General features: G+C 50.0%; 1 protein-coding gene across 2 annotated transcripts in view; it reads right to left on the bottom strand.

Annotated features, from left to right (window-relative positions):
• LOC110534883 (mediator of RNA polymerase II transcription subunit 13-like) overlaps positions 1-26,636 on the bottom strand; it is a 142,421-nt gene that overhangs the window by 6,309 nt on the left and 109,476 nt on the right. For both annotated transcript variants that reach the window (XM_090186353.1, XM_090186354.1), the window contains exons 16-27: positions 21,683-22,611; positions 13,332-13,499; positions 9,814-10,037; positions 9,106-9,295; positions 8,450-8,873; positions 8,128-8,338; positions 6,701-6,892; positions 5,568-5,791; positions 4,328-4,470; positions 2,707-2,865; positions 1,889-2,077; positions 1,483-1,634 (exon numbers count right to left, since the gene is read on the bottom strand). In XM_090186353.1, coding sequence (XP_090042479.1) covers positions 1,483-1,634; positions 1,889-2,077; positions 2,707-2,865; positions 4,328-4,470; positions 5,568-5,791; positions 6,701-6,892; positions 8,128-8,338; positions 8,450-8,873; positions 9,106-9,295; positions 9,814-10,037; positions 13,332-13,499; positions 21,683-22,611 — 3,205 coding nt within the window. The remainder of the gene's footprint in view (positions 1-1,482; positions 1,635-1,888; positions 2,078-2,706; positions 2,866-4,327; positions 4,471-5,567; positions 5,792-6,700; positions 6,893-8,127; positions 8,339-8,449; positions 8,874-9,105; positions 9,296-9,813; positions 10,038-13,331; positions 13,500-21,682; positions 22,612-26,636) is intronic.

The raw sequence follows: 26,636 nt of genomic DNA, 5'->3' as shown, positions 1-26,636 counted from the left end.
TCCTTGCGACAGGAGGCAGTGTCACCCCCTCCAGGTGTCGCCCATCTTCCCCATTATCCCCTGGGTACTTAGACCTGTGTTCTCTGTTTGTCTGTGCCAGTTCGTCTTGTTTGTCAAATCAACCAGGGTTTTGTCTCAGCTCCTGCTTTTCCCAGTCTCTCTTTTTCTCTCGCTCCTGGTTTTGACCCTTGCCTGTCCTGACTCTGAGCCCGCCTGCCTGACCACTCTGCCTGCCCCTGAACCTGACACTGCCTGCAGTCCTGTACATTTGCCCCACTACTCTGGATTATCGACCCCTGCCTGCCTTGACCTGTTGTTTGCCCGCCCCTGTTGCTGTAATAAACATTGTTACTTCAACACAGTCTGCATTTGGGTCTTACCTGAAACATGATAAGCGGTGCATTATCATGCTGAAACATGAGGTGATGGCGGCAGATGAATGGCATGACAATGACAATGGGCCTTAGGATCTTGTCACGGTATCTCTGTGCATTCAAATTACCATTGCTAAAATTAAATTGTGTTTGTTGTCTGTAGCTTATGCCTGCCCATACCATAACCCCACCGCCACCATGGGGCACTCTGTTCACAATGTTGACGTCAGAAAACTGCTCTCCCACACGAGGGCCGGTACAGTTGAAACTGAGATTCATCTGTGAAGAGCACACGTCTCCAGCATGCCAGTGGCCATCAAAGATTTTCCCACTTTAGTTGACTACGATGCCAAACTGTAGTCAGGTCAAGACACTGGTGAGGATGACGAGCACGCAGATGAGCTTCCCTGAGACGATTTCTGACCGTTTGTGCAAATCCACAGTTTCATCAGCCGTCCAGGTTGCTGGTCTCAAACGATCCTGCAGGTGAAGAAGCCGGATGTGGAGGTCCTGGGCTGGAGTGGTTACACGGTGGTCTCCAGTTGTGAGGCCAGTTGGACTTTTTGCTAAATTTTCTAAAACAACGTTGGAGGCAGCTTATGGTAGAGAAATTAACATTAATTTATCTGTCAACAGCTCTGGTAGACATTCCTGCAGTCAGCATGCCAATTGCACGCTTCCTCAAAACTTGAGACATCTGTGACATTGTATTGTGTGACAAAACTGCACATTTTAGAGTGGCCTTTTGTTGTCCCCAGCACAGGGTGCATCTGTGTAATGATCGTGCTGTTTAATCAGAATCTTGAAATGCCACACCTGTCAGGTGTGTGGATTATCTTGGCAAAGGAGAAACGCTAACTAACAGGGATGTAAACAAATTTGTGCGCAAGATTTTAGAGAAATAAGCTTTTTGTGCGTATGGAACATTTCTGGGATTATTATTTCAGCTCATGAAACATGGGACCAACACTTACATGTTGCATTTATATTTTTGTTCAGTATAAATTACTTTGTGTTAATCTTAAATGTAGGTTATTTCTTTGCTTCTATAAAGTCTGTACAACTACTAGAGTCTCTACACAGATGAGATGTGTTGTGGTGGGCCTACCTTGCTGCCGTCTCCCCCCTGGTGGTAGTGGCCGCCGGGGGAGTGTACGGGTGAGGTGGTGGGCGAGGAGGGCAGGATGTTGATGATGTCAGGGTCCACCAGCTCGTTCTCCTGATCCAGCAGGTCAAAGATCCCGATGGCGTCCGACCCATCTAGACAGAAGGGAAGAGAAGAGGACAGAGACTTAGAATAAACTTTGAATGTTTAATATATTCTTGAGGCAAAATGGAGAGATAGAGATCCATATGAAGCAAAAAAACAAGACAGAGTTGAGAACTTGAATAGCGCAAAAAACTATTTCCAATGGAATCAATTATTTTCAACAGAGATAAGACAACACAAGTTGCAGTAGAAGCCTTGGTGAGAGTTGAGAGGTGAGGCCAGAGGGAAAAGCATTGTGACTCACCGGGGATAGGGTTGAAGGCGATGTCTATGTTGGTGTCAGTAGTGTAGTTGGAGCTGGCCACCTGGACGAAGGCTGAAGTGGGGAACACCAGGATGTGTGTGCAGGACGTGTCCTGGGGAGTACTCAGCTGGGACGTCTGCATGTTCAGAGTGGTGCTACGGCCAAACACTGAGCCTGTAGACACAGAGTCTGGAGAGAGAGAGGAGACAGGGTAATAATACAGTACGTTCATCTTCATTGAATCTACATTGAATGCAGACAGTATACACATAAATTAAAACTGTTGACATCTGCTATAGCTATCATCCATTAATCTGTGAATGAATTAGTAACACCATTTAATTGATGCAGCAAAAATGTAAGTGGTGCCAATAAAAGCAACCATCTTTCAACTGCCCATTATTAATTAGTCCAGCGCTCTAGTCACAGATTATAATGATTATCTGTTGAGTACAACCCACAATGTCTGGGTCAAAGCTAAGTCCTGGGAAAGGAGACAGCCGTCTCCTTTCACCAAAACCACCGGTCTGGAGGGACCCGTCCAGCCCCTCCTCATATACAGCATATTATATACTGACAGTGTCAATGGTCCATGCCAATCACTCCCCAAAATAAACCCATTGATCTAGAGCTCCATCACATCACACAGAAATCAATGGAGCCTGAGAACTAGTCGTTTATGACTGAGAGAAGCAGTGTCCTCAAAACTATCAATCTGATAACGACAAGGAGCGACATGCATGATAACAGGCTGCCACCATCCATCAGATGCAAGTACACACACACACACACACACACACGCAGGCAGGACATAGTACCTGGCATGATGACAAAAGAGCACTGTGGCTCCATGGCGACCAGACAGGCGCTAAGGATGCTGGGAGTGTCGGAGGCAGAGATGCCACACATACGACACATCTCCTTGAGACGGCGACTTAGAGACTGCAGGTTCCTCCTGCTCAGCAGAATACTCCAGTCTGGAAAGGAGGGAGAGAGGGAAGAAAGAGAAGAATTATTCAATGAGTAAGACAAGATAAATGTTAAATAGCAAAGTACCTCTGAGGACACCACTATTCTTTGACGAACAATAATGTTTTATAGAGGAGATTAAAAAGAATGAGTAAAACAAGATGAGTGTAAAACAGCAAAGTACCCCATTGAGATTAAAGAGGGCTAGATCCTAAATACCCCAATGAGATTAAAGAGGGCTAGATCCTAAGTACCCCATTGAGATTATAGCGGGCTAGATCCTAAATACCCCATTGAGATTAAAGAGGGCTCGATCCTAAATACCCCATTGAGATTATAGAGGGCTAGATCATAAATACCCCAATGAGATTAAAGAGGGCTAGATCCTAAATACCCCATTGAGATTATAGAGGGCTAGATCCTAAATACCCCAATGAGATTAAAGAGGGCTAGATCCTAAGTACCCCATTGAGATTATAGCGGGCTAGATCCTAAATACCCCATTGAGATTAAAGAGGGCTCGATCCTAAATACCCCATTGAGATTATAGAGGGCTAGATCATAAATACCCCATTGAGATTAAAGCGGGCTAGATCCGAAATACCCCATTGAGATTAAAGAGGGCTCAATCCTAAATACCCCATTGAGATTATAGAGGGCTAGATCCTAAATACCCCATTGAGATTATAGAGGGCTAGATCCTAAATACCCCCATTGAGATTATAGAGGGCTAGATCATAAATACCCCATTGAGATTAAAGAGGGCTAGATCCTAAATATCCCATTGAGATTATAGAGGGCTCGATCCTAAGTACCCCATTGAGATTAAAGAGGGCTAGATCCTAAGTACCCCATTGAGATCATAGAGGGCTCAATCCTAAGTACCCCATTGAGATTATAGAGGGCTAGATCCTAAATACCCCATTGAGATTATAGAGGGCTAGATCCTAAATAACCCCATTGAGATTATAGAGGGCTAGATCATAAATACCCCATTGAGATTAAAGAGGGCTAGATCCTAAATATCCCATTGAGATTATAGAGGGCTCGATCCTAAGTACCCCATTGAGATTAAAGAGGGCTAGATCCTAAGTACCCCATTGAGATTAAAGAGGGCTAGATCCTAAGTACCCCATTGAGATTAAAGAGGGCTAGATCCTAAGTACCCCATTGAGATTATAGAGGGCTTGATCCTAAGTACCCCATTGAGATTATAGAGGGCTAGATCCTAAATACCCCATTGAGATTATAGAGGGCTCGATCCTAAATACCCCATTGAGATTATAGAGGGCTAGATCCTAAATACCCCATTGAGATTATAGAGGGCTAGATCCTAAATACCCCATTGAGATTATAGAGGGCTAGATCCTAAATACCCCATTGAGATTATAGAGGGCTAGATCCTAAATACCCCATTGAGATTATAGAGGGCTAGATCCTAAACTGCTGGTTGACTGTTGTCCTCCTCACCTCTCAACTCGCCGTGTCCCATTCGGCCCAAGCGACCTATCACCACCCTCCATGGCACAGATGTCATCTGCACCAGCCCCAAGCACCAATCCCACAGCTTCTGCAGGCCCGACCTCCGGGCAGAGCCTTTTTTCCTCCGCGCTCTGTCAGAACAAAAACACCCACATACTGTCCCACTGAAAACATTTAACACTACACTCATAACTACAAATGACCAAGGAGTTGCCAGGTTGAAGGAAACGTGTAGATTGTTGATCTTGCAATAATCACTATACTTCAAAGCTACACAGTGTTCATTATTACCTGGAAACAACCCACAACAAACATTGTTTTCCAAAAGAAAAATAAAAATACTAGCTGCAAAATACATTTGCAATGCTCTGCTTGAGGTTTTCTGACTCTAAATACATTTGCAATGCTCTGCTTGAGGTTTTCTGACTCTAAATACATTTGCAATGCTCTGCTTGAGGTTTTCTGACTCTAAATACATTTGCAATGCTCTGCTTGAGGTTTTCTGACTCTAAATACATTTGCAATGCTCTGCTTGAGGTTTTCTGACTCTAAATACATTTGCAATGCTCTGCTTGAGGTTTTCTGACTCTAAATACATTTGCAATGCTCTGCTTGAGGTTTTCTGACTCTAAATACATTTGCAATGCTCTGCTTGAGGTTTTCTGACTCTAAATACATTTGCAATGCTCTGCTTGAGGTTTTCTGACTCTAAATACATTTGCAATGCTCTGCTTGAGGTTTTCTGACTCTAAATACATTTGCAATGCTCTGCTTGAGGTTTTCTGACTCTAAATACATTTGCAATGCTCTGCTTGAGGTTTTCTGACTCTAAATACATTTGCAATGCTCTGCTTGAGGTTTTCTGACTCTAAATACATTTGCAATGCTCTGCTTGAGGTTTTCTGACTCTAAATACATTTGCAATGCTCTGCCTGAGGTTTTCTGACTCTAAATACATTTGCAATGCTCTGCTTGAGGTTTTCTGACTCTAAATACATTTGCAATGCTCTGCTTGAGGTTTTCTGACTCTAAATACATTTGCAATGCTCTGCTTGAGGTTTTCTGACTCTAAATACATTTGCAATGCTCTGCTTGAGGTTTTCTGACTCTAAATACATTTGCAATGCTCTGCTTGAGGTTTTCTGACTCTAAATACATTTGCAATGCTCTGCTTGAGGTTTTCTGACTCTACATGGTGGTAGAAGTGGTGAGTATGATGTGGTCCCACCTGTTGGGCACGTCGATGCTGATGATGCAGGTCTCCAGCAGCTCTCCGTACAGGTCGGTGCAGGTGGCCAGGAGCCAGCGCTGGTCGTGGGACAGGCAGTAGCCCACAAACAGCACGTTGTACTTCTGAGAGGCCTCCCCGAACGTCTCCCCCAGCTCAGTCTGCTTGTCCTTGGTGGGTGCCAGGATGAAGGGAGGCGTGTAGAGCCGCAAACACTCTGGTCTCTGTTGGGTAGAGAGAGAGGGGTCAAAGGTTAGGGGTTAGACGAGGGTCATGTTCAGTAAGGATATTTTTTTTTTACTGGGAGACGGCTACCTACTTATGTCCAATTACAATGAATATGTTTTTGTTAGGTACATTGTGCCCTACAGAACACAACCCAGGAATATATCTGTCTGTCTACTCTAGGACTAGAAAGACATTGTACGTACAAGAGTCACTGGGTTGGTTAGTCGACAGCCAACATTCTACCAGTGTCACTACAGAGATACCATTTATCCAGCTAGCTAAGTAGCTCAGCTCTTGCTCTAGTCCCCACTCCACTCCACTCCACTGTGTACAGGGTAAATGTAATGTAGTGGCTGGCTGGCCTGGGAAAGTTAAATAGGATTGGGTGGCAGTCTGGGGCCTCTCCCTGTCTAAACCTGCAGTCTGGAACCCCTTAGGGAGGTCTACGGAAGCTAGCCAAGCAGATAATGGAAAGAAAACTGGAGAGAAGGAAGAGGGTTATAAGATCCCCTGGTCTTGTTCCAGGACTAAGGGGGTTAGTGTAACACTTTCTCCATCTCAGTGCTCCTTTCCTCTCTCCCTTGCTATCGTTCTCTTGCTGGCACACCACACACGGCCAGAGTAGGGCTGAGGAGCAGAGGGGAGGGTCAGGCTATGACAGGGATCGGCAATCCTGATCCTCAGGGGAGGTAGTGTCTGCCGGTTTACAGTTTCTCTGGCATTTTATTCATCATTGTTTTCCCATAGCACACACATCTGGTTTCCCAGCTCTAAACCAATCAATGATTCAAACCAGCAGACACTTAGGACCCGACATGCCCCCCCCTCCTGGTGTAGGAGCTGCATAATATTAGTTAAGTTAAAGTTGGGATAATGTTAGTTAGGCTCATGTCATGTTTGTTTACCTCTGGGCTCTTCAGTGCGGTGTTGATGGCCAGGCCGGGGCCGAAGCCAGTCAGCGACTTGACGTTGGTGGATCTGGGGAGGGGTCGCCTGCACTGGGAGAACACTGAGAAGGCCAGGGACTTGAGGTGCTGAGCGTAGATATGACGCTCCTCGCTCCTCACCGGCTGGAGCAGGTACTGGCACGGGATGATCTGAGAGGGGAGAGGTGGAAACCAATCGGTCAGCATACAACTTTAACAAAACTACATCTACGTTCTGTCTTCTCTTGCACCGATTGTCCTGTCTGACATATTTGGCCCTAAAACAAAGTCTTGTCAACTATTTGTGAAACATTTTATTCTAAATAAACATACACATTCTAACATTGCCACCAAACATTCTTTCATCAACACACACATGTGCAGACTTGTGTTGAGATGACCTGTACAGACAGAGTTGTGTTGAGATGACCTGTACAGAGACAGAGTTGTGTTGAGATGACCTGTACAGAGACAGAGTTGTGTTGAGATGACCTGTACAGAGACAGAGTTGTGTTGAGATGACCTGTACAGACACAGAGTTGTGTTGAGATGACCTGTACAGACACAGAGTTGTGTTGAGATGACCTGTACAGACAGAGTTGTGTTGAGATGACCTGTACAGAGACAGAGTTGTGTTGAGATGACCTGTACAGAGACAGAGTTGTGTTGAGATGACCTGTACAGAGACAGAGTTGTGTTGAGATGACCTGTACAGACACAGAGTTGTGTTGAGATGACCTGTACAGACAGAGTTGTGTTGAGATGACCTGTACAGAGACAGAGTTGTGTTGAGATGACCTGTACAGACAGAGTTGTGTTGATATGACCTGTACAGACAGAGTTGTGTTGAGATGACCTGTACAGAGACAGAGTTGTGTTGAGATGACCTGTACAGACAGAGTTGTGTTGATATGACCTGTACAGACAGAGTTGTGTTGAGATGACCTGTACAGAGACAGAGTTGTGTTGAGATGACCTGTACAGACAGAGTTGTGTTGAGATGACCTGTACAGAGACAGAGTTGTGTTGAGATGACCTGTACAGAGACAGAGTTGTGTTGAGATGACCTGTACAGAGACAGACTTGTGTTGAGATGACCTGTACAGACAGAGTTGTGTTGAGATGACCTGTACAGAGACAGACTTGTGTTGAGATGACCTGTACAGAGACAGAGTTGTGTTGAGATGACCTGTACAGAGACAGAGTTGTGTTGAGATGACCTGTACAGAGACAGAGTTGTGTTGAGATGACCTGTACAGAGACAGACTTGTGTTGAGATGACCTGTACAGAGACAGACTTGTGTTGAGATGACCTGTACAGAGACAGAGTTGTGTTGAGATGACCTGTACAGAGACAGAGTTGTGTTGAGATGACCTGTACAGAGACAGACTTGTGTTGAGGTTACCTGTACAGAGACAGAGTTGCGGATGTGTGGTGGGAGGAACTGGAGCATCTCCAGGTAGCAGCGCAGCAGGCCCAGGGTCCACACACTGGACCCCGCCTCAGGCTCCTCATAGGTGAAGGGGTCCACGATGTACACCACGATGGCCGGGGGGTACGTTATGGCATGAGATTCTCCGTCCGTCGGCACACCCACCTTCTCTCGCTCCATGGTGCTGGAGAGGAGGACAAGAGAGAGAGGGAGTTAGGACAAGGAATGGGGTTTCACTCCGGGCACTGTGTGTGTGTGTGTACATGAGTGAATTCAGGCCCGGTGTTGTACCTACCTCTCAAGGGGTTCAGTGGGTGAGTGGGCCTGGCTGGCTGAGTCCACCCCGGTGAGGCCTGCGTTCTGGGCTCCAGCCTGTTGGCCCAGCTGCCCTCCCTGGGTGCCACCACCCTGGCCCTGGTTCTGCATGCTCATGGTCCCAAAGGGAGGGAAGGAGCTGGGCTTGGCAGACTGCAGCCCGCTGCTGGGCTGGATCCCTGACGACGCCGTGCTGTTGGCACTGTTGGCTACACCAGTGTTGTTACTAGGCACGCTGCTGCTGTTGTTGTTGGGGAGGGAGGGGGTCGCTGAGTTTTGGGGGCAAGCAGAGGTGGTGGAGGAGGAGCCAGAGGATTGTGTGGATGAGGATTGGTTGGTGGCAGGAGGGGGTGTGGGCTGTGTGAGGAGGGAGCTGTCTAAAGGCTGTGCGGCGAGGTATGGAGCTGATGGGAGAGACAGGAGCACAGAGAAAATCTTCATTTATAAGCCATCTAAATGAACAAGGATTACACTTTAGTCATCATCCGCTACAACAAACCTTTTAGAAAAACAACATCCTTTTAGAAACCAAAAATAGGCTTTTTGATCTTCTAAATCCGTGGGTATATGGGCATGGGGGGTACAGAAAGGCCTGAGCCCGACCAATTCCCCACCTGTGTCGTCATTGGAACCTACCGAGGTCGTGGCGGCAGACTTGTGCATAGAGCTTGAGTTTGGCGAAGGCATCGCTGTTGCTGCTGGCAGCCTTGATGAACCAATCGCTGACGGGCTGCTCCGCTAGCTTCTTAGCAGCCGATCCGCCCACTCTCACGATGCCGTCCGGGTGACCTTTTGAGATTGGCTGGTGCTGGCCCAGACGACATGACTGCAGGGAACATGGAGGGAGAGGAGGGCTGGATGAATAGTTAGACAACAGCACGGGAGTGACTGAGTGACTTGACGCCGAGGCAATAAGGAATGGTAAGGAAATGGAGCAGACAGATCTTTTTTTTACAGTAGGCTGTGTTGTAAGGGTCTAGTATGTTTTTTTTATTTAACTAGGCAAGTCAGTAAGCGTCTAGTAAGGTCTGGGTCAATTCTATTTCATTAAAGAATTGAAAAGTGACCTTTGTTTTCAAATAGGAATTTGTAAATTATTCATATCCAAAATTAAAACGCATCTGACCCCAACCTTAGCCTGGTCCCCAATCTATTTGTGCATTCTTGCACTTATGGTCATATGCTCTTAACCCCTAACTGCTATGGTCAACTCCAATGGGTCATTGTCATGAAAAACACAAGATCTGGGACCAGGCAACTCCAAAACGGTGGTTGCTTCAGCTGTCCAATATGCCCACTCTCTTGCATGATAAATGGACAGTTGTTGACGTTCTCCAGCCTTACCTCGTAGACGGCGGTGAGGTCCCTGAAGAAGCTCTTAGCCCCCTGGAGCAGGGCCTCGTTGTCGGGACAGACCACCAGGTAGCCCACGTCCCTGTGGGAGCCAAAGGGGTCCAGCAGCAGCTTCTCCCAGTAGGGCAGGCCGAAGGGCGACAGCACCACAAAGTCATACTCATAACCCACCAGGAAGGTAGGGATCGGCAGGGGCTCTGGAGACTCATCTGTGCCTGATGGAGGGAAGGAGGGGGGAGAAGGGAGTAGAGGCCGGGGAGGATGGGTGGGGGAACGGAAGGGAGGTGAAGAGAGGGGAGGAAAGGAGAGGAGAGGGAGAAGAGAGGGGAGGAAAGGAGAGGAGAGGGAGAAGAGAGGGGAGGAAAGGAGAGGAGAGGGTGAAGAGAGGGGAGGAAAGGAGAGGAGAGGGAGAAGAGAGGAGAGGGAGAAGAGAGGAGAGGTAGAAGAGAGGAGAGGAGAGGGAGAAGAGAGGAGAGGGAGAAGAGAGGAGAGGAGAGGGAGAAGAGAGGAGAGGGAGAAGAGAGGAGAGGGAGAAGAGAGGAGAGGGAGAAGAGAGGAGAGGGAGAAGAGAGGAGAGGTAGAAGAGAGGAGAGGGAGAAGAGAGGAGAGGGAGAAGAGAGGAGAGGGAGAAGAGAGGAGAGGAGAGGTAGAAGAGAGGAGAGGGAGAAGAGAGGAGAGGTAGAAGAGAGGAGAGGAGAGGTAGAAGAGAGGAGAGGTAGAAGAGAGGAGAGGAGAGGGAGAAGAGAGGAGAGGTAGAAGAGAGGAGAGGGAGAAGAGAGGAGAGGTAGAAGAGAGGAGAGGGAGAAGAGAGGAGAGGGAGAAGAGAGGAGAGGGAGAAGAGAGGAGAGGTAGAAGAGAGGAGAGGTAGAAGAGAGGAGAGGAGAGGGAGAAGAGAGGAGAGGTAGAAGAGAGGAGAGGAGAGGTAGAAGAGAGGAGAGGGAGAAGAGAGGAGAGGGAGAAGAGAGGAGAGGAGAGGGAGAAGAGAGGAGAGGGAGAAGAGAGGAGAGGGAGAAGAGAGGAGAGGGAGAAGAGAGGAGAGGGAGAAGAGAGGAGAGGGAAAAGAGAGGAGAGGGAAAAGAGAGGAGAGGGAGAAGAGAGGAGAGGGAGAAGAGAGGAGAGGTAGAAGAGAGGAGAGGGAGAAGAGAGGAGAGGGAGAAGAGAGGAGAGGAGAGGGAGAAGAGAGGAGAGGGAGAAGAGAGGAGAGGGAGAAGAGAGGAGAGGTAGAAGAGAGGAGAGGGAGAAGAGAGGAGAGGGAGAAGAGAGGAGAGGTAGAAGAGAGGAGAGGGAGAAGAGAGGAGAGGGAGAAGAGAGGAGAGGTAGAAGAGAGGAGAGGAGAGGGAGAAGAGAGGAGAGGGAGAAGAGAGGAGAGGGAGAAGAGAGGAGAGGAGAGGGAGAAGAGAGGAGAGGGAGAAGAGAGGAGAGGGAGAAGAGAGGAGAGGGAAAAGAGAGGAGAGGGGAGGTAGAAGAGAGGAGAGGGAGAAGAGAGGAGAGGGAGAAGAGAGGAGAGGTAGAAGAGAGGAGAGGAGAGGTAGAAGAGAGGAGAGGGAGAAGAGAGGAGAGGGAGAAGAGAGGAGAGGGAGAAGAGAGGAGAGGTAGAAGAGAGGAGAGGAGAGGTAGAAGAGAGGAGAGGGAGAAGAGAGGAGAGGGAGAAGAGAGGGAGAAGAGAGGAGAGGGAGAAGAGAGGAGAGGGAGAAGAGAGGAGAGGGAGAAGAGAGGAGAGGGAAAAGAGAGGAGAGGAGAGGTAGAAGAGAGGAGAGGGAGAAGAGAGGAGAGGGAGAAGAGAGGAGAGGGAGAAGAGAGGAGAGGTAGAAGAGAGGAGAGGAGAGGTAGAAGAGAGGAGAGGGAGAAGAGAGGAGAGGAGAGGGAGAAGAGAGGAGAGGGAGAAGAGAGGAGAGGTAGAAGAGAGGAGAGGGAGAAGAGAGGAGAGGGAGAAGAGAGGAGAGGTAGAAGAGAGGAGAGGGAGAAGAGAGGAGAGGGAGAAGAGAGGAGAGGGAGAAGAGAGGAGAGGAGAGGGAGAAGAGAGGAGAGGGAGAAGAGAGGAGAGGGAGAAGAGAGGAGAGGGAAAAGAGAGGAGAGGAAAGGAGAGGGAGAACAGAGGAGAGGGAGAAGAGAGGAGGAGAGGGAGAAGAGAGGAGGAGAGGGAGAAGGGAGGAGAGATGAGAGGTAGAAGAGAGGAGAGGAGAGTGAGAAGAGAAGAGAGGAGAGGGAGAAGAGAGGAGAGGAGAGGGAGAAGAGAGGAGAGGAGAGGGAAAAGAGAGGAGAGGAAAGGAGAGGGAGAACAGTGGAGAGGGAGAAGAGAGGAGAGGAGAGGGGGAAGAGAGGAGGAGAGGGAGAAGAGAGGAGAGGAGAGGGAGAAGAGAGGGAGAAGAGAGGAGAGGAGAAGGAGAAGAGAGGAGAGGGAGAAGAGAGGAGAGGGAGAAGAGAGGAGAGGAGAAGGAGAAGAGAGGAGAAGGAGAAGAGAGGAGAGGGAGAAGAGAGGAGAAGGAGAAGAGAGGAGAGGGAGAAGAGAGGAGAGGGAGAAGAGAAGAGAGGGAGAAGAGAGGAGAGGGAGAAGAGAGGAGAAGGAGAAGAGAGGAGAGGGAGAAGAGCGGATAGGAGAGGGAGAAGAGAGGAGAGGAGAGGGAGAAGAGAGGAGAGGAGAGGGAGAAGAGCGGATAGGAGAGGGAGAAGAGAGGAGAGGGAGAAGAGAGGAGAGGGAGAAGAGAGGAGAGGAGAGGGAGTAGAGAGGAGAGGGAGAAGAGAGGAGAGGGAGAAGAGAGGAGAGGAGAGGGAGTAGAGAGGAGAGGGAGAAGAGAAGAGAGGGTTTAAGTACTTAGTCATCCTCCAGTGATAAAAATAAAAACAATTCTATTGAAAAGTGATATCCCAAGTATAAATACATAGACATTTTATGTTTTGTTATTTGTTATTGACTGTACGTTTGTTTATGTGTAACTCTGTGTTGTTTGTTTTAGTCACCCTGATTTGCTTTATCATGGCCAGGTCGCAATTTTAAATTGTTCTCAACTGGCCTACCTGGTTAAATTAAGGTGAAATAAATCAATAAAAAACAGTAAAGCAGACACACTAAAGGGTAAAAAGTTTTTTTTTAGACACAACTGCAAACTTCAAGGAGTTGGTCTGATGGTAGAGGAGCAATAGAGAACAAAAGAGGAAACGTCCACCCGCCCGACCCCCACCCCCACCCCCCACTTGTGCCATGTCATGACCTACCTGGACCACCTATTGAGATGTGCATTTTGTTAAGTAAATCAGGTGTTAAATGAGGTGAAAAGGACACTAGATTAGGGCTTTAAACAAGGCAGCACTGCCACCTGTCACATTCACAGAGAAGGATTGAGAGCCCAAAGTGAACCCATCACAACAGCAGTGGCAGCTTCCCACTGAGCTGACATCTGGACAGCAGCAGTGTGACTGAGATGACTACTGATCTGCCTGCAAACACAGACTACGTCGCATCTGCCTGTGTAGGCCAGTGGCTCTTGGAGTATTTTTCCCTGGTGGCTTACCGTAGGAGCCCCGTCCAGCCATCTTGTGGAACTGCTGCCAGGTGAGGGGTCCCTGAACACCCCAGGAGCGCACCGTCCTCTTCTTCTGGATGGCATCCTGGAGTACAGGCTGGAGGGAGAGCAGCACCCGCAATACGTCCTGAGAGCACAGAGCACTAACGTCCACCACTGGGGAGAGGGGGAGGACAGTTAGAAAGAGAACACACAGAGCACTGATGTCCACCACTGGGGAGAGGGGGAGGACAGTTAGAAAGAGAACACACAGAGCACTGACATCCACCACTGGGGAGAGGGGGAGGACAGTTAGAAAGAGAACACACAGAGCACTGACATCCACCACTGGGGAGAGGGGGAGGACAGTTAGAAAGAGAACACACAGAGCACTGATGTCCACCACTGGGGAGAGGGGGAGGACAGTTAGAAAGAGAACACACAGAGCACTGATGTCCACCACTGGGGAGAGGGGGAGGACAGTTAGAAAGAGAACACACAGAGCACTGATGTCCACCACTGGGGAGAGGGGGAGGACAGTTAGAAAGAGAACACACAGAGCACTGACATCCACCACTGGGGAGAGGGGGAGGACAGTTAGAAAGAGAACACACAGAGCACTGATGTCCACCACTGGGGAGAGGGGGAGGACAGTTAGAAAGAGAACACACAGAGCACTGACATCCACCACTGGGGAGAGGGGGAGGACAGTTAGAAAGAGAACACACAGAGCACTGATGTCCACCACTGGGGAGAGAGGGAGGACAGTTAGAAAGAGAACACACAGAGCACTGACATCCACCACTGGGGAGAGGGGGAGGACAGTTAGAAAGAGAACACACAGAGCACTGATGTCCACCACTGGGGAGAGGGGGAGGACAGTTAGAAAGAGAACACACAGAGCACTGATGTCCACCGCTGGGGAGAGGGGGAGGACAGTTAGAAAGAGAACACACAGAGCACTGATGTCCACCACTGGGGAGAGGGGGAGGACAGTTAGAAAGAGAACACACAGAGCACTGACATCCACCACTGGGGAGAGGGGGAGGACAGTTAGAAAGAGAACACACAGAGCACTAACGTCCACCACTGGGGAGAGGGGGAGGACAGTTAGAAAGAGAACACACAGAGCACTGATGTCCACCACTGGGGAGAGGGGGAGGACAGTTAGAAAGAGAACACACAGAGCACTAACGTCCACCACTGGGGAGAGGGGGAGGACAGTTAGAAAGAGAACACACAGAGCACTAACGTCCACCACTGGGGAGAGAGGGAGGACAGTTAGAAAGAGAACACACAGAGCACTGACGTCCACCACTGGGGAGAGAGGGAGGACAGTTAGAAAGAGAACACACAGAGCACTGATGTCCACCACTGGGGAGAGAGGGAGGACAGTTAGAAAGAGAACACACAGAGCACTGATGTCCACCACTGGGGAGAGGGGGAGGACAGTTAGAAAGAGAACACACAGAGCACTGACATCCACCACTGGGGAGAGGGGGAGGACAGTTAGAAAGAGAACACACAGAGCACTGACATCCACCACTGGGGAGAGGGGGAGGACAGTTAGAAAGAGAACACACAGAGCACTGACATCCACCACTGGGGAGAGGGGGAGGACAGTTAGAAAGTGAACACACAGAGCACTGACGTCCACCACTGGGGAGAGGGGGAGGACAGTTAGAAAGAGAACACACAGAGCACTGACATCCACCACTGGGGAGAGGGGGAGGACAGTTAGAAAGAGAACACACAGAGCACTAACGTCCACCACTGGGGAGAGGGGGAGGACAGTTAGAAAGAGAACACACAGAGCACTGACGTCCACCACTGAGGAGAGAGGGAGGACAGTTAGAAAGAGAACACACAGAGCACTGACGTCCACCACTGGGGAGAGGGGGAGGACAGTTAGAAAGAGAACACACAGAGCACTGACATCCACCACTGGGGAGAGGGGGAGGACAGTTAGAAAGAGAACACACAGAGCACTGACGTCCACCACTGGGGAGAGGGGGAGGACAGTTAGAAAGAGAACACACAGAGCACTGATGTCCACCACTGGGGAGAGGGGGAGGACAGTTAGAAAGAGAACACACAGAGCACTGATGTCCACCACTGGGGAGAGGGGGAGGACAGTTAGAAAGAGAACACACAGAGCACTGATGTCCACCACTGGGGAGAGGGGGAGGACAGTTAGAAAGAGAACACACAGAGCACTGACGTCCACCACTGGGGAGAGGGGGAGGACAGTTAGAAAGAGAACACACAGAGCACGAACGTCCACCACTGGGGAGAGGGGGAGGACAGTTAGAAAGAGAACACACAGAGCACTGATGTCCACCACTGGGGAGAGGGGGAGGACAGTTAGAAAGAGAACACACAGAGCACTGATGTCCACCACTGGGGAGAGAGGGAGGACAGTTAGAAAGAGAACACACAGAGCACTGACGTCCACCACTGGGGAGAGGGAGGACAGTTAGAAAGAGAACACACAGAGCACTGATGTCCACCACTGGGGAGAGGGGGAGGACAGTTAGAAAGAGAACACACAGAGCACTGATGTCCACCACTGGGGAGAGAGGGAGGACAGTTAGAAAGTGAACACACAGAGCACTGATGTCCACCACTGGGGAGAGGGGGAGGACAGTTAGAAAGAGAACACACAGAGCACTGATGTCCACCACTGGGGAGAGGGGGAGGACAGTTAGAAAGAGAACACACAGAGCACTGATGTCCACCACTGGGGAGAGGGGGAGGACAGTTAGAAAGAGAACACACAGAGCACTGATGTCCACCACTGGGGAGAGAGGGAGGACAGTTAGAAAGTGAACACACAGAGCACTGATGTCCACCACTGGGGAGAGGGGGAGGACAGTTAGAAAGAGAAGACACAGAGCACTGATGTCCACCACTGGGGAGAGGGGGAGGACAGTTAGAAAGAGAACACACAGAGCACTAACGTCCACCACTGGGGAGAGGGGGAGGACAGTTAGAAAGAGAACACACAGAGCACTGATGTCCACCACTGGGGAGAGGGGGAGGACAGTTAGACAGAGAACACACAGAGCACTGATGTCCACCACTGGGGAGAGAGGGAGGACAGTTAGAAAGAGAACACACAGAGCACTGACATCCACCACTGGGGAGAGGGGGAGGACAGTTAGAAAGAGAACACACAGAGCACTGACGTCCACCACTGGGGAGAGGGGGAGGACAGTTAGAAAGAGAACACACAGAGCACTGATGTCCACCACTGGGGAGAGGGGGAGGACAGTTAGAAAGAGAACACACAGAGCACTGACATCCACCACTGGGGAGAGGGGGAGGACAGTTAGAAAGAGAACACACAGAGCACTGACGTCCACCACTGGGGAGAGGGGGAGGACAGTTAGAAAGAGAACACACAGAGCACTGACATCCACCACTGGGGAGAGGGGGAGGACAGTTAGAAAGAGAACACACAGAGCACTGATGTCCACCACTGGGGAGAGGGGGAGGACAGTTAGAAAGAGAACACACAGAGCACTGAAGTCCACCACTGGGGAGAGGGGGAGGACAGTTAGAAAGAGAACACACAGAGCATTGATGTCCACCACTGGGGAGAGGGGGAGGACAGTTAGAAAGAGAACACACAGAGCACTGATGTCCACCACTGGGGAGAGGGGGAGGACAGTTAGAAAGAGAACACACAGAGCACTGATGTCCACCACTGGGGAGAGGGAGGACAGTTAGAAAGAGAACACACAGAGCACTGATGTCCACCACTGGGGAGAGGGGGAGGACAGTTAGAAAGAGAACACACAGAGCACTAACGTCCACCACTGGGGAGAGGGAGGACAGTTAGAAAGAGAACACACAGAGCACTGATGTCCACCACTGGGGAGAGGGGGAGGACAGTTAGAAAGAGAACACACAGAGCACTGATGTCCACCACTGGGGAGAGGGGGAGGACAGTTAGAAAGAGAACACACAGAGCACTGACATCCACCACTGGGGAGAGAGGGAGGACAGTTAGAAAGAGAACACACAGAGCACTGACGTCCACCACTGGGGAGAGGGGGAGGACAGTTAGAAAGAGAACACACAGAGCACTAACGTCCACCACTGGGGAGAGGGGGAGGACAGTTAGAAAGAGAACACACAGAGCACTGACGTCCACCACTGGGGAGAGAGGGAGGACAGTTAGAAAGAGAACACACAGAGCACTGATGTCCACCACTGGGGAGAGGGGGAGGACAGTTAGAAAGAGAACACACAGAGCACTGATGTCCACCACTGGGGAGAGGGGGAGGACAGTTAGAAAGAGAACACACAGAGCACTAACGTCCACCACTGGGGAGAGGGGGAGGACAGTTAGAAAGAGAACACACAGAGCAATGACATCCACCACTGGGGAGAGGGGGAGGACAGTTAGAAAGAGAACACACAGAGCACTGATGTCCACCACTGGGGAGAGGGGGAGGACAGTTAGAAAGAGAACACACAGAGCACTGATGTCCACCACTGGGGAGAGGGGGAGGACAGTTAGAAAGAGAACACACAGAGCACTGATGTCCACCACTGGGGAGAGGGGGAGGACAGTTAGAAAGAGAACACACAGAGCACTGACATCCACCACTGGGGAGAGGGAGGACAGTTAGAAAGAGAACACACAGAGCACTGATGTCCACCACTGGGGAGAGGGGGAGGACAGTTAGAAAGAGAACACACAGAGCACTGATGTCCACCACTGGGGAGAGAGGGAGGACAGTTAGAAAGAGAACACACAGAGCACTGATGTCCACCACTGGGGAGAGGGGGAGGACAGTTAGAAAGAGAACACACAGAGCACTGACATCCACCACTGGGGAGAGGGGGAGGACAGTTAGAAAGAGAACACACAGAGCACTGACATCCACCACTGGGGAGAGGGGGAGGACAGTTAGAAAGAGAACACACAGAGCACTGACGTCCACCACTGGGGAGAGGGGGAGGACAGTTAGAAAGAGAACACACAGAGCACTGATGTCCACCACTGGGGAGAGGGGGAGGACAGTTAGAAAGAGAACACACAGAGCACTGATGTCCACCACTGGGGAGAGGGGGAGGACAGTTAGAAAGAGAACACACAGAGCACTGATGTCCACCACTGGGGAGAGGGGGAGGACAGTTAGAAAGAGAACACACAGAGCACTGACGTCCACCACTGGGGAGAGGGGGAGGACAGTTAGAAAGAGAACACACAGAGCACGAACGTCCACCACTGGGGAGAGGGGGAGGACAGTTAGAAAGAGAACACACAGAGCACTGATGTCCACCACTGGGGAGAGGGGGAGGACAGTTAGAAAGAGAACACACAGAGCACTGATGTCCACCACTGGGGAGAGAGGGAGGACAGTTAGAAAGAGAACACACAGAGCACTGACGTCCACCACTGGGGAGAGGGAGGACAGTTAGAAAGAGAACACACAGAGCACTGATGTCCACCACTGGGGAGAGGGGGAGGACAGTTAGAAAGAGAACACACAGAGCACTGATGTCCACCACTGGGGAGAGAGGGAGGACAGTTAGAAAGTGAACACACAGAGCACTGATGTCCACCACTGGGGAGAGGGGGAGGACAGTTAGAAAGAGAACACACAGAGCACTGATGTCCACCACTGGGGAGAGGGGGAGGACAGTTAGAAAGAGAACACACAGAGCACTGATGTCCACCACTGGGGAGAGGGGGAGGACAGTTAGAAAGAGAACACACAGAGCACTGATGTCCACCACTGGGGAGAGAGGGAGGACAGTTAGAAAGTGAACACACAGAGCACTGATGTCCACCACTGGGGAGAGGGGGAGGACAGTTAGAAAGAGAAGACACAGAGCACTGATGTCCACCACTGGGGAGAGGGGGAGGACAGTTAGAAAGAGAACACACAGAGCACTAACGTCCACCACTGGGGAGAGGGGGAGGACAGTTAGAAAGAGAACACACAGAGCACTGATGTCCACCACTGGGGAGAGGGGGAGGACAGTTAGACAGAGAACACACAGAGCACTGATGTCCACCACTGGGGAGAGAGGGAGGACAGTTAGAAAGAGAACACACAGAGCACTGACATCCACCACTGGGGAGAGGGGGAGGACAGTTAGAAAGAGAACACACAGAGCACTGACGTCCACCACTGGGGAGAGGGGGAGGACAGTTAGAAAGAGAACACACAGAGCACTGATGTCCACCACTGGGGAGAGGGGGAGGACAGTTAGAAAGAGAACACACAGAGCACTGACATCCACCACTGGGGAGAGGGGGAGGACAGTTAGAAAGAGAACACACAGAGCACTGACGTCCACCACTGGGGAGAGGGGGAGGACAGTTAGAAAGAGAACACACAGAGCACTGACATCCACCACTGGGGAGAGGGGGAGGACAGTTAGAAAGAGAACACACAGAGCACTGATGTCCACCACTGGGGAGAGGGGGAGGACAGTTAGAAAGAGAACACACAGAGCACTGAAGTCCACCACTGGGGAGAGGGGGAGGACAGTTAGAAAGAGAACACACAGAGCATTGATGTCCACCACTGGGGAGAGGGGGAGGACAGTTAGAAAGAGAACACACAGAGCACTGATGTCCACCACTGGGGAGAGGGGGAGGACAGTTAGAAAGAGAACACACAGAGCACTGATGTCCACCACTGGGGAGAGGGAGGACAGTTAGAAAGAGAACACACAGAGCACTGATGTCCACCACTGGGGAGAGGGGGAGGACAGTTAGAAAGAGAACACACAGAGCACTAACGTCCACCACTGGGGAGAGGGAGGACAGTTAGAAAGAGAACACACAGAGCACTGATGTCCACCACTGGGGAGAGGGGGAGGACAGTTAGAAAGAGAACACACAGAGCACTGATGTCCACCACTGGGGAGAGGGGGAGGACAGTTAGAAAGAGAACACACAGAGCACTGACATCCACCACTGGGGAGAGAGGGAGGACAGTTAGAAAGAGAACACACAGAGCACTGACGTCCACCACTGGGGAGAGGGGGAGGACAGTTAGAAAGAGAACACACAGAGCACTAACGTCCACCACTGGGGAGAGGGGGAGGACAGTTAGAAAGAGAACACACAGAGCACTGACGTCCACCACTGGGGAGAGAGGGAGGACAGTTAGAAAGAGAACACACAGAGCACTGATGTCCACCACTGGGGAGAGGGGGAGGACAGTTAGAAAGAGAACACACAGAGCACTGATGTCCACCACTGGGGAGAGGGGGAGGACAGTTAGAAAGAGAACACACAGAGCACTAACGTCCACCACTGGGGAGAGGGGGAGGACAGTTAGAAAGAGAACACACAGAGCAATGACATCCACCACTGGGGAGAGGGGGAGGACAGTTAGAAAGAGAACACACAGAGCACTGATGTCCACCACTGGGGAGAGGGGGAGGACAGTTAGAAAGAGAACACACAGAGCACTGATGTCCACCACTGGGGAGAGGGGGAGGACAGTTAGAAAGAGAACACACAGAGCACTGATGTCCACCACTGGGGAGAGGGGGAGGACAGTTAGAAAGAGAACACACAGAGCACTGACATCCACCACTGGGGAGAGGGAGGACAGTTAGAAAGAGAACACACAGAGCACTGATGTCCACCACTGGGGAGAGGGGGAGGACAGTTAGAAAGAGAACACACAGAGCACTGATGTCCACCACTGGGGAGAGAGGGAGGACAGTTAGAAAGAGAACACACAGAGCACTGATGTCCACCACTGGGGAGAGGGGGAGGACAGTTAGAAAGAGAACACACAGAGCACTGACATCCACCACTGGGGAGAGGGGGAGGACAGTTAGAAAGAGAACACACAGAGCACTGATGTCCACCACTGGGGAGAGGGGGAGGACAGTTAGAAAGAGAACACACAGAGCACTGACATCCACCACTGGGGAGAGGGGGAGGACAGTTAGAAAGAGAACACACAGAGCACTGATGTCCACCACTGGGGAGAGGGGGAGGACAGTTAGAAAGAGAACACACAGAGCACTGACATCCACCACTGGGGAGAGGGGGAGGACAGTTAGAAAGAGAACACACAGAGCACTGATGTCCACCACTGGGGAGAGGGGGAGGACAGTTAGAAAGAGAACACACAGAGCACTGATGTCCACCACTGGGGAGAGGGAGGACAGTTAGAAAGAGAACACACAGAGCACTGACAACACAAAAGATAGCAACATTCTGATAACTGTCAGGGAAAATGAACAGACTGGTTTATATTGGTTAGTTATGCTAGCCAACTTAAACTCTACAGGGCCAAATGCGAAGAACAATTTATTATTAGACACAGACTTGAATGTTGGTTAGAACAACAAAAAGGTGCTTTTCTTACCGTTTTGTTTGGACCAGTGGTGTAGACAAGTACTCTTGACCAGGGCCTCGTCCACCTTTCCTCCTGACATGTTGTCCATGAACTGGCGGCCGTGCTCCAGAGCCATGTAGCAGTCACTGTGGTAGTCCCTCTCCTCCACCCTCACACAGGCCGGCACTGGACAACCCCCGGGCCCCCGCGCTGCCAGGCTGTCAGGCTCCATCCCAGCCATGGGAGAGAAGGGGTTGGTGCACTGGTCTTGTAGCAGTAAGATCAGTTCGTCTGGTACCCTCTCCCCCCTCCCTCCTCCCCCTGTCCTCTCCAGCGAGTGTTGCCGCAGCGCCTCAAAGCGCTTCTCCGCCTCGCGGCTGACGTCCGAGTCGCGTCCGATTATATCCAGCTCGTCCTCCAGGAAGAGGCCCGAGCCGTTGCCGTAGCGGCGGTTGACGACTGCGCTGAAGCCGCAGGTGCAGGGGTACTGGGCCTCTCCCGTGGGGTCGCTCAGGTACACCCCCACGTCGGCCCCCTTGATGTTCATGTTGCACACGCAGATGCAGCAGCTGTCGAAGTTGCAGTCCTTGAAGAGGTTCATGACGGACTCCGAGAGGATGAGGGTGACGTAGAGGCTGTGGGCCTCGGGGATGGAGGGCACGGTGGCAGGTTCCACTGAGTTGAGAGGTCGACAGGTGGAGGGGGTGGAGGCAGGCGAGTAGAGGTCCGAGTTTTCATACTTAAGCGAACCCTGGACACTGGCGGGCCCTCTGGGGGTGCGTGGGGTACGGGGAGTGCGTGGGGTGGGGGCGGAGAAGCGTGGGGTGGCCGGTGAGGGCAGGATGCCCGTGCCACTGTTGCTGGGGGGGGCACTGTTGGACATGAAGGGAGTATGGGTCTGGGGTGTGTAACTCTGGCTGTAGTCCTGCTCCATGGCACTGCCCACACTGGGGATGTTACTGTGACAGAGAGAAGAGGAGTCAGTCACACAACACAGCCTGTTGGGACAATATGCTAGAGTTTGATTCAAAACACAACAACAAAGCAGAGCTCAGTATATTATAACAAAACCATCAGAAGGAGGAATGGTAAACAAACAAGCAGAGACAACTGGCTGCCTGTCGGGGTATGCAAATGCGCTGCAATTTCAAGCTGCCCCTCTGAGAAAATAGTATATTTTTGTCAGGTTGATGTTTACTGTCATTAATCTTGCCCTGAAGACAGAACGGAGTGATTTCCGCTAAATGGGCCAGCTGTAAAGAAAGAAATTGGCTTCATGGTAAAATGTCATAAAAAATGTTGTTCTTAGGCATCCCAGGTGGCGCAGTGGTCTAGGGCACTGCATCGCAGTGCTAGCTGTGCCACCAGAGACTCTGTCGCAGCCGGCCGCGACCGGGAAGTCCGTGGGGATGCACAATTGGCCTAGCGTTGTCCGGGTTACAGAGGGTTTGGCCGGTAGTGATACAGTGCCTTGCGAAAGTATTCGCCCCCTTGAACTTTGCGACCTTTTGCCACATTTCAGGCTTCAAACATAAAGATATAAAACTGTATTTGTTTGTGAAGAATCAACAACAAGTGGGACACAATCATGAAGTGGAACGACATTTATTGGATATTTCAAACTTTTTTAACAAATCAAAAACTGAAAAATTGGGCGTGCAAAATTATTCAGCCCCCTTAAGTTAATACTTTGTAGCGCCACCTTTTGCTGCGATTACAGCTGTAAGTCGCTTGGGGTATGTCTCTATCAGTTTTGCACATCGAGAGACTGAAATTTTTTCCCATTCCTCCTTGCAAAACAGCTCGAGCTCAGTGAGGTTGGATGGAGAGCATTTGTGAACAGCAGTTTTCAGTTCTTTCCACAGATTCTCGATTTGATTCAGGTCTGGACTTTGACTTGGCCATTCTAACACCTGGATATGATTATTTTTTGAACCATTCCATTGTAGATTTTGCTTTATGTTTTGGATCATTGTCTTGTTGGAAGACAAATCTCCGTCCCAGTCTCAGGTCTTTTGCAGACTCCATCAGGTTTTCTTCCAGAATGGTCCTGTATTTGGCTCCATCCATCTTCCCATCAATTTTAACCATCTTCCCTGTCCCTGCTGAAGAAAAGCAGGCCCAAACCATGATGCTGCCACCACCATGTTTGACAGTGGGGATGGTGTGTTCAGCTGTGTTGCTTTTACGCCAAACATAACGTTTTGCATTGTTGCCAAAAAGTTCAATTTTGGTTTCATCTGACCAGAGCACCTTCTTCCACATGTTTGGTGTGTCTCCCAGGTGGCTTGTGGCAAACTTTAAATGACACTTTTTATGGATATCTTTAAGAAATGGCTTTCTTCTTGCCACTCTTCCATAAAGGCCAGATTTGTGCAATATACGACTGATTGTTGTCCTATGGACAGAGTCCCCCACCTCAGCTGTAGATCTCTGCAGTTCATCCAGAATGATCATGGGCCTCTTGGCTGCATCTCTGATCAGTCTTCTCCTTGTATGAGCTGAAAGTTTAGAGGGACGGCCAGGTCTTGGTAGATTTGCAGTGGTCTGATACTCCTTCCATTTCAATATTATCGCTTGCACAGTGCTCCTTGGGATGTTTAAAGCTTGGGAAATCTTTATGTATCCAAATCCGGCTTAAAACTTCTTCACAAGGACAACTTCTTCACAAGGACCTGCCTGGTGTGTTCCTTGTTCTTCATGATGCTCTCTGCGCTTTTAACGGACCTCTGAGACTATCACAGTGCAGGTGCATTTATACGGAGACTTGATTACACACAGGTGGATTGTATTTATCATCATTAGTCATTTAGGTCAACATTGGATCATTCAGAGATCCTCACTGAACTTCTGGAGAGAGTTTGCTGCACTGAAAGTAAAGGGGCTGAATAATTTTGCACGCCCAATTTTTCAGTTTTTGATTTGTTAAAAAAGTTTGAAATATCCAATAAATGTCGTTCCACTTCATGATTGTGTCCCACTTGTTGTTGATTCTTCACAAAAAAATACAGTTTTATAAAATGTGGCAAAAGGTCGCAAAGTTCAAGGGGGCCGAATACTTTCGCAAGGCACTGTATATCCTTGTCTCATCGCGCACCAGCGACTCCTGTGGCGGGCCAGGTACAGTGCACGCTAACCAAGGTTGCCAGGTGCACGGTGTTTCCTCTGACACATTGGTGCGGCTGGCTTCCGGGATGGATGTAAGTCATGTTAAGAAGCAGGGCGGCTTGTGAAACACATGACTTTCGTCTCTCCCGAGCCTGTACGGGAGTTGTAGCGATGAGACAAGAGAGTAACTACTAATAATTGGATACAACAAAAAAGGGGGTAAAATGTATATTAAAAAAATTCAAATAAAATGTGGTTCTTAATGTCAAATACAACATTCTTTGATTACAACAGGTGAAATGCTGACTTACAAGCCCTTAACCATCAATGCAGTTCAAGAAAGAGCAAAGAAAATATTTACTTAATAAAGTAATTAATAAAAAATAAATAATAAAAAGTAACACAAAACAACAATAACGACATGTACAGGGGGTACCGGTACCGAGTCAATGTGCGGGGTACAGTCGAGGTAATTTGTACACGTAGGTAGGGGTAAAGTGACCATGCATAGATAACAAACAGCGAGTAGCAGCAGTGTAAAAACAAATATGGGGGGGAAGGGGGGTTTGATGTAAAAAGTCTGGGTGGCCATTTGAAACTCCCGCTCCACTACAGCCCCGTCGATGTTAATGGGGAACTGTTCGGCCCGCTTTTTCCTATAGTCCACGATCAGCTCGTTTGTCTTGCTCACATTGATGGAGAGGTTGTTGTCCTGGCACCACATTGCCAGGTCTCTGACCTCCTCCCTATAGGATGTCTCATCGTTGTCGGTGATCACTGTTGTGTCGTCAGCAAACTTAATGGTGTTGGAGTCGTGTTTGGCCATGCAGTCGTGGGTGAACAGGGAGTACAGGAGGGGACTAAGCACGCACCCCTGAGGGGCCCCAGTGTTGAGGATCAGCGTGGCAGACGTGTTGTTGCCTTCCCTTACCACCTCGGGGGGCCATTCAGGAAGTCCAGGATCCAGTTGCAGAGGGAGGTGTTCAGTCCCAGGGTCCTGATGAGCTTTGTGGGCACTATGGTGTTGAATGCTGAGCTGTAGTCAATAAACAGCACTCTCACATAGGTTTTCCTTTTGTCCATGTGGGAAAGGGCAGTGTGGAGTGCGATTGCATCATTTGTGGATCTGTTAGGGCAGTATGCGAATTGGAGTGGATCTAGGGTATCCGGGATGATGCTGTTGATGTGAGCCTCATGACCAGCCTTTCAAAGCACTTCACGGCTACTGACGTGAGTGCTACGCGTTGGTAATCAATTAGGCAGGTTACCTTCACTTCCTTGGGCACAGGGATTATGGTGGTCTAAAACATGTAGGTATTACAGACTCTGTCAGGGACAGGTTGAAAATGTCAGTGAAGACACTTGCCAGTTGGTCCGCGCATGCTTTGAGTACACGTCCTGGTAATCTGTCTGGCCCTGTGGCTTTGTGAATGTTCACCTATTTAAAGGCCTTGCTCACATCAGCTACCGAGAGAATTATCACACAGCTGTTCAGAACAACTGGTGCTCTCATACATACAGCCTTTACCCTGCTGGTCATCTATGAACATTTGAACATCTTGGCCATGTTCTGTTATAATCTCTATACCACTCTACACCGCCCTCTATACCACTCTACACCGCCCTCTATACCACTCTACACCACCCTCTATACCACTCTACACCGCACTCTATACCACTCTACACCGCCCTCTATACCAATCTACACCGCCCTCTATACCACTCTACACCGCCCTCTATACCACTCTACACCGCCCTCTATACCACTCTACACCGCCCTCTATACCACTCTACACCACCCTCTATACCACTCTACACCGCCCTCTATACCACTCTACACCGCCCTCTATACCACTCTACACCGCCCTCTATACCA

This window comes from Oncorhynchus mykiss, chromosome 10 (assembly GCF_057628025.1).
Source record: "Oncorhynchus mykiss isolate SJ-2025 chromosome 10, ASM5762802v1, whole genome shotgun sequence".
Classification (NCBI taxonomy): domain Eukaryota; kingdom Metazoa; phylum Chordata; class Actinopteri; order Salmoniformes; family Salmonidae; genus Oncorhynchus; species Oncorhynchus mykiss.
Note: the sequence above shows the minus strand (reverse complement) of the source record. Positions and strands in the feature narration are given on the sequence as shown.